Here is an 8,298-nt window from a genome sequence, read left to right on the forward strand (position 1 = left end):
ACGTTCTTTAGGCCGCTTTGGAGGGTTTTGGACCCTTTTAGATTTGTTGCAAGCTATTTTCCTTAGCTAATGTTGGTATCAAGATGCTATAAAGAAAAATTATGTTATTGTATGACTTTTGATGACTTGTAATGGTGTTTCTGGTTGTTTAATGTATAATCAGAGGTTTCATGTGATATTATGCAATGTATTGTGAAGTTATCAAAGTGTAAATGGTATGTGGTGAAAAAGAATTCCAAGGAGGAATTTCTTATTGGGAAAGTCTCATGTGAATAATATAAAATGTAATAAGCTAGATATGGGGGTTATCCTAACACTCTAATGATCATCCATGCTCAAGTAGAGAGTGATGAGTCATGTCGTGAGAGGAGCACGAGGTCCTAGCCTGAGTTAATGGTGTGAATGAGAATGACGTACTATTAATTGTTTGTTTGAAATTGTATGTTGAGTTTGCCTTATTATGTATAATTGTTTTGCAATTAGCTTACCCTTTTTGTATGTTTATTGGTTTGTTTGTTCTATGTGTTATCCTTTTGGGCGATGATTATCTGGTAGGTGTGAGTAGAGCCTGATGATGTGACGGTTGAACAAGCATTAAGCGATGAGGGTTCTGATGTGTAGTAGATATAATATTTTATCTTCCTTAGTATTTATCCTTTCCTTGGTGGTTTTTAAGACACCATTCGTGTACATAGTTTTGATATTTGTATTTCTTGTATATAAAGTTAGTTGAATGGTTACTTTTGGATGACTATAGAAAATACTTCTTTTCAAATTCGTTAATTGATCTATCTTATTGATTATGTGATGTTTCTTTTATGGTTTCAATACTGTATTTGAGATGTTACACTTATAATAAAAAGTTATTAACTAAATATAATTTTTTTTATATTCTTTATTTAATAATTATGATAAAAATTATTTCTTTTTAATGATAATAAAAAATAATAAAAAATTGTTATTATTTTAATTATGAAATCAAATATAAATAATTTTTATAATTTTATTCTAAATTATTTTTATTTATTTTGTAGGTAATTTTACAAATAGTTAAGTTAAAAATATGATCAAATTGACAAAAAATAATTACATTTACAGAAACGGTAAAATTTATGAAATAGTTCTTTTAATATTTTTTCAAAAAAATAATTACTTAAAAGATAAATTTTAAAAATAAATATGAACATAAATAGAAATTTCCTAAGTTTACATAATAAAAAAAAATTAAGTATGCATATTCTTTTAAACAATTAGTTCAATTTATGATACAAATTGATCTAACAAAAAAATTAATTGAAATAACAAATTAGTATTGTATTTTTTAATTAAAATATGCGGATAAATAGTAGAGAAATTTTGTTTGAAAGAAGTGAAATACCATACCATCTAAAAAATTTGAAGCATCAAGAAAACTCTTTTTAATGATAAAATAACATTTTTGTCTTGCATATAAATATGGTAGTTTAACGTATCGTATGTTCAAAACTTAAGTAAAGATAATAAGAAATATGTTAATATTCATAGCAAATTAAATAAGATTATAAAGTAAAAGCTTAAAAATTGTGGAATATCACATTATGTTAGGTTATATCATTGTGCTCAATATTCTAATCTATATACAGAGAATTGATAATTACTTTTAAAATATTAAAATTTAACTAAAAAAGTAGATTAAGAATAATAAATTAGAAAACTCTTTTAATAAATAGTTTCTGAAACATTTATTTTAATTTATATAGAAAGAGAGGATGAAATTATTTTTTGACAAGTTGTTATTCGTTGATTAAAATTTTTTATATTTCACATGTTAGTAATAAATCTTTCTCTTTTTATTATAATTATGATTTTATAATTTTAATTAATAAGAAAACAAATATCTTAGAAACAACCAGGAGTGAAACAGTATAACAGAATCTGTTAGTTCTACATATACTGTTCTTTCTTCCTTCCTCTTCATTGTTCTCCTACTTCCAAGGATTCTCGTCTCACCTTTGACTCTTTTTCTCTGTCTCTCTCCCTTTCTCTATCTCTCAGTGTTCTTTTTTTACTTCACTTCTCTGCATAAACTTTCTACTTTTTCAATTTCATATTCACTCCATTTTGTTTTTTGCAATTTTTTTCCATTTTCATAGTACATCGTGACTGCATGAACTACAACGTTGTTCATTTCCTCATGCATCCTCTTCTCCTCAAACCCGTTTTCCTTAACGTCTTATCTGCCTCCCTCCACGGTCTCTTGTTGCTATCAGCTTTGCTGTCATGGCTTTGGAACAAAATGACATTCACTCCAGGAACCAGAGAAGAAGGCTCTATCGAGGAAGAGCAATCCAACGAGAGTGAGACCCTCTTCAAAACGACCGTGTTTTGTTCCCTTGGTGTTTCAGCTTTCAGTTTCGTTCTCTGTTTCCTCAATTACTTCTACTGGTATGCAAGTGGGTGGTCAGAACAAAAATCTATGACCCTTTTGGATTTGGCTCTCAAAACACTTGCTTGGGGTGTTGTTTCCCTTTCGTTGCACAAAGGGTACTTCTTTTTTGGTTCTGGTGAAATAAGGTTCAGGTTTTCATTCATCTTCAGAGTTTGGTGCACCTTGTATCTAGTTTTTTCTTGTTATTCTTTCGTGGTGGATATTGTTCATGTGACCGAGATACCAACTCAGTCATTGGTTTATGATGTTGTGTCCAACTGTGCGGGCTTTTTGTTTGGTTACGTCGGGTACTTTGTGAAAAAAAATGGTCATGTCAACGGTATTGAGGAGCCTCTTTTGAATGATGATGCAAAAGAGACCCAGGATGCGGACAATGTTACTCCTTACTCACATGCTGGAGTTTTTAGCATTCTCACTTTCTCTTGGGTGGGTTCTCTTGTGGCTTCTGGCTACAAGAAGACCTTGGACCTTGAGGATGTTCCTCAGCTAGACATCAGAAACAGTGTGGCTGGTGCTTTTCCTAGTTTCAGAGATAAACTTGAGGCTGATTATGGTGCAAATGCTATTAACAGTCTCACCACGTTTAAGCTGGCGAAGAGTTTAGTAATGTCAGCTTGGAAGGAAATTCTGTTCACAGCTTTTCTTGCATTGTTAGGCACCGTGGCTTCTTATGTTGGTCCTTACCTTATTGATGATTTTGTTCAGTACCTTGATGGACAACGACAAAACCAGGGTTATATTTTGGTTTCTGCCTTTTTCTTTGCAAAAATTGTGGAGTGCCTCTCTAAAAGGCAATTATATTTTAGGTTTCAGCAGATTGGACTTCGAATTCGAGCACTGCTTGTTGCGATGATCTACAATAAGGTTCTCACACTTTCTAGTCAATCAAAGCAGGGCCAGACTTCTGGGGAAATAATCAATCTCATGACTGTTGATGCTGAAAGAATTGGTGTCTTCAGTTGGTACATGCATGATTTGTGGATGGTGGCGCTGCAAGTCTCATTGGCCTTGTTGATTTTGTATAAAAGCCTTGGCATTGCTTCCTTTGCTACTCTCGTTACAACCATTGTTGTTATGTTGGCAAATGTTCCCTTGGGGTCATTGCAAGAGAAGTTTCAAAATAAGTTAATGGAGTCAAAAGATATTAGAATGAAGGCCACATCCGAGATTTTGAGGAACATGAGGATCCTCAAACTACAAGGTTGGGAAATGAAGTTTCTATCAAAAATAACTGAGCTCAGGAAAACTGAGGAAGGCTGGTTAAAAAGCTTTGTTTATACCTCAGCCATGACCACATTTGTGTTTTGGGGTGCACCCACATTTATATCTGTCGTTACTTTCGGCACTTGTATGTTTTTAGGGATACCCCTTGAAGCAGGGAAGATGTTATCTGCACTTGCAACATTCCGGATTCTTCAAGAAGTCATTTTTAGCCTTCCTGATACAATTTCTATGATAGCACAAACTAAAGTTTCTCTTGATAGGATTTCATCATTCCTTCGGCTTGATGACTTGCCGTGTGATGTTGTGGAGAAGCTTCCTCAGGGAAGTTCTAATACAGCAATTGAAGTAATTGATGGAAACTTCTCTTGGGATTTATCTTCCCCTAACCCGACATTGAAAAATATAAACTTTAAAGTTTTTCTTGGGATGAGGGTTTCTGTTTGTGGTGCTATTGGATCAGGAAAATCTAGTTTACTTTCTTGCGTATTGGGAGAAGTACCTAAGATATCAGGCAATCTTATGGTTTGCGGAGCAAAGGCTTATGTTGCTCAGTCTCCATGGATACAAAGCGGCACCATAGAGCATAATATTTTGTTTGGTAAACACATGGATAGGGAAAGGTATGAGAAGGTACTTGAAGCTTGTTCCCTGAAGAAGGACCTGGAGATTTTTTCTTTTGGTGATCAGACAATTATAGGAGAACGTGGAATAAATTTGAGTGGTGGACAGAAACAAAGAATTCAAATTGCACATGCTCTGTACCAAGATGCTGATATATATATATTTGATGATCCTTTTAGTGCTGTGGATGCTCACACAGGCTCTCACCTGTTTAAGGTATCATGGTTTCATCATTTGTTATTATGTGCAATATAATTGAGCTATGACATTTTACTTGCACACTATGAAATGCAAATAGTCCTTGGTTTAACTCTTTTTAAGTGCAGTTCTTCCCAAAGCACGAAGCTAGAATTATTAATTTCCAGTGAGTGCATTTTTTTGTGTACGACAGGAATGCTTGCTGGGTCATTTATGTTCAAAAACAGTGGTTTATGTCACTCATCAAGTGGAGTTCTTACCTGCCGCTGACCTTATATTGGTGAGCATTTGAGGTAATTTTATTGTCAATAATGTAAAAAGAGATTTTTTTTTTTAATTCCATCATGTTATCTTTTTGTTGTTAGGTCATGAAAGATGGGAGAATTACTCAATCTGGAAAGTATACTGATCTGCTTAAAAGTGGAAGTGATTTTATGGAACTTGTTGGTGCGCACAAAAAAGCTCTATCCACTCTAGATTCATTGGATGGAGTGACAACATCTAATGAAATAAGTAGCTTAAAACAAGAAGAAAGTGTCTCTGGCACACATGATTTTAAAGAAAAAAAAGCAAGCAAAGATTTGCAAAATGAGGAAACACACAACAAAAGTGAACCACAAGGTCAGCTTGTTCAAGAAGAAGAAAGGGAGAAAGGTAAAGTTGGGTTTTCAGTCTATTGGAACTATATCACAACCGCATATGGTGGAGCTATGGTACCTTTCATATTGTTGGCTCAGATTCTTTTTCAAGCTCTTCAAATAGGAAGTAATTATTGGATGGCTTGGGCCACTCCCATCTCAACACATGTGCAACCACGTGTTGAAGAAATGACTCTTATAGGAGTCTATGTTGGTTTTGCTATTGGAAGTTCTTTCTGTGTCCTTGTCAGAGCAATGCTTCTAGTCACAACAGGTTATAAGACAGCTACTATACTCTTCAATAAAATGCACTTCTGCATTTTCCGTGCTCCAATGTCATTTTTTGATTCCACTCCAAGTGGTCGAGTACTTAGCAGAGTATGTTTACATTCTTTGAAGTTTTGTCCCTGTGTGTTTTAGAGATTATTGTTGTGTTTTTCCTTAGTTAGTTTGTTGTTTTTGAAGAACTAAAGACTATAGAATACTTCGTCACTTCTCTTTCATGTTTTTCTCTTTTAGGCTTCAACTGACCAAAGTGCAGTGGATACAGTCATTCCTTATCAAATGGCCTCACTTGCCTTCTCTGTGATCCAGCTTCTGGGAATTATAACAGTGATGTCTCAGGTTGCATGGCAGGTTTTCATTGTCTTTATACCTGTAATAGCAGTCGGCATATGGTATCAGGTACTAATTGGATCGTGTTCTTTGGTAATAAGGTGACAAATAATGTCTTCACACACAGAATATGTACCAAATGTATTTTGAAAAATTGACTTCATTATTCAATTTTGTATGATACCATCATGGCTAACATCTAATAAACTTATAATTCTGCAGCAATACTATGTACCATCAGCTCGAGAACTATCACGTTTAATTGGAGTCTGCAAAGCCCCAGTCATTCAACACTTGGCTGAGACAATTTCTGGTACTTCAACCATCAGAAGCTATGACCAGCAATCAAGATTTAGAGAGACAAATATGAAACTCACTGATGGGTATACTCGGCCAAAGTTCAGTGTTAGTGGTGCCATAGAATGGTTGCGCTTCCGCTTAGATATGCTGTCTGCAATCACCTTTGCCTTTTCCTTGTTAGTCTTAATATCTATTCCACCGGGAATCATAGATCCAGGTATGTAAACTCCAATCTTGTACTGTTACAAGTCAAAATCTAATATGGAATTGAACATAATTATTTCCCTTTCTTACAACTTTTGTTGAAGGCATTGCTGGTTTAGTTGTCACATATGGACTTAATTTGAACACGATACAAGCTTGGGTGATGTGGAATTTGTGCTACATAGAGAACAAAATTATATCAGTAGAAAGAATGCTTCAATATACGTGTATTCCTAGTGAGCCTCCCCTTGTTGTAGAAGAAGATCGACCCAACCCTTCTTGGCCATCATATGGCGAGGTTGATATACAAGATTTGCAGGTAGTTTCAGCTACTATTTGTATGTTTATAGTTTTGTACTATTGTTTTCTTTCATTTTTCTGTCAATTGATTTATAAAACTCATGCTAAGGTTTTCTTTTCCTGAATGATTAGTTGTTAATTTATGATACTGAAAACTTGTGGCAACATATTTCAGAGCAATAGCATCACTTGTACATGATATATTTCCTATGTTGGCAATGATGTGCTGCCCATGATGCAGGTTCGTTATGCTCCACATCTTCCACTTGTGTTGCGTGGAATAACGTGTAAGTTTGGTGGAGGATTAAAAACTGGCATTGTTGGGAGAACAGGAAGTGGTAAATCTACCCTTATTCAAACACTTTTCAGAATTGTTGAGCCTACCTGTGGTCAGATCATGATTGACAACATCAACATCTCTTCAATTGGACTTCATGATTTGAGGTCTAAACTAAGCATTATTCCTCAGGATCCAACAATGTTTGAAGGAACTGTGAGAAATAATCTAGACCCTCTGGAAGAGTACACTGATGAACAAATTTGGGAGGTGGGTTGGTTTATATCTATGAACAGATATAGACACACTAAGTTCTCTCCAAAAGATTATAGTTCTACTTGTTATTCAAATTTGTATTGCGTTCATCATTGATTTACATTCCTTTGAATAGGCCCTGGATAAGTGCCAACTTGGAGATGAAGTTAGAAAGAAAGAAGGGAAGCTCGACTCCACAGGTTTGTCTTTAAGCCTTGATCAGCCTAAGTTTTCCATAAATACTTATTTTATACTTATATAAGTATTTAGGAAGAAATTTTGAAGTTATTTCTGATATGGAAGTTGATGCTGTAGTTACAGAGAATGGTGAGAATTGGAGTATGGGTCAGAGGCAGTTGGTATGCCTTGGCAGGGTGCTTCTGAAGAAAAGCAAGGTTTTGGTGCTTGATGAAGCCACTGCGTCAGTAGATACAGCTACTGATAATTTGATTCAGCAGACTCTTAGGCAACATTTCTCTAACTCTACAGTCATTACCATTGCACATAGAATAACTTCTGTTATTGACAGTGACATGGTTCTGCTTCTTAGTCAAGGTCAGGAAATGATGTCATTCTTCATAGAACTTTGATATTCATTTGGTTTTTGTTGTCTGATGTGGTTAGACATTATTGCAGGACTTATTGAGGAGTATGACACCCCAACAACTTTGCTGGAGAACAAGTCCTCCTCTTTTGCACAACTTGTTGCAGAGTATACCATGCGGTCCAACACCAATTTTGAGAAATCCATGGATAATTGATTTCAGCTTACACATACATGGATTTGGAGATTTTGTTTAAGAAAAATGAATTGAGGCAGTACAAATATTATTTTAATCAGTTATAGGTCCACACGGATTTAAAAAAATTAGAGACTTTTTGGTTCTAAAATTTTGAAAGGTATCAGAGAATGACTCAAAAGATCTTCTCTTCCATGCTTCTGCTGTTATTTTCCGCCACTCACATATGTTTGAGGTCATGGTGTTCTCTTTGCATACATGTTTGACATGATTACAACGATGAAGAAGATGATGATGATGATATTTGCTTAATCTTTGATAGTGGCAATGAAGTGTGAGATGATATATTTGTGGACTTTAATGCAAAAGAGATGATGATATATTGGTAACAATTGAAGATCTTGATTTTAACCCTTAGCAAAATGTCTATGACGCCCAAAAATTGTTTGGAATATGGCATTATGTGAATGCCAACAAGAATCAATCCCTGTATTATTA

At 34.7% G+C, this 8,298-nt stretch overlaps 1 protein-coding gene across 1 annotated transcript; it reads left to right on the plus strand.

The window, feature by feature from the left end:
• Window positions 1-2,146: 2,146 nt before the first annotated feature.
• On the plus strand, window positions 2,147-7,981 carry LOC108327391 (ABC transporter C family member 3). The gene is made up of 10 exons (XM_017561099.1): window positions 2,147-4,489; window positions 4,665-4,751; window positions 4,837-5,487; window positions 5,629-5,793; window positions 5,947-6,241; window positions 6,333-6,547; window positions 6,770-7,075; window positions 7,197-7,260; window positions 7,376-7,615; window positions 7,697-7,981. Exons 1-10 carry the CDS (start codon window positions 2,147-2,149, stop codon window positions 7,819-7,821), a joined length of 4,491 nt encoding a protein of 1,496 aa, XP_017416588.1. The 3' UTR covers window positions 7,822-7,981.
• Window positions 7,982-8,298: the final 317 nt, after the last annotated feature.

Source organism: Vigna angularis, chromosome 2, assembly GCF_016808095.1.
Source record: "Vigna angularis cultivar LongXiaoDou No.4 chromosome 2, ASM1680809v1, whole genome shotgun sequence".
NCBI lineage: Eukaryota > Viridiplantae > Streptophyta > Magnoliopsida > Fabales > Fabaceae > Vigna > Vigna angularis.

What these genes read in the sequence shown, in the direction of transcription:
- LOC108327391 (XM_017561099.1), top strand. Translation starts at nt 2,147, where the DNA reads ATGAACTACAACGTTGTTCATTTCCTCATGCATCCTCTTCTCCTCAAA. An exon ending in ACCGGGAATCATAGATCCAG is followed by an intron (nt 6,242 to 6,332) that starts GTATGTAAACTC and finishes CTTTTGTTGAAG; the next exon opens with GCATTGCTGGTTTAGTTGTC. An exon ending in AGGGAAGCTCGACTCCACAG is followed by an intron (nt 7,261 to 7,375) that starts GTTTGTCTTTAA and finishes TTGATGCTGTAG; the next exon opens with TTACAGAGAATGGTGAGAAT.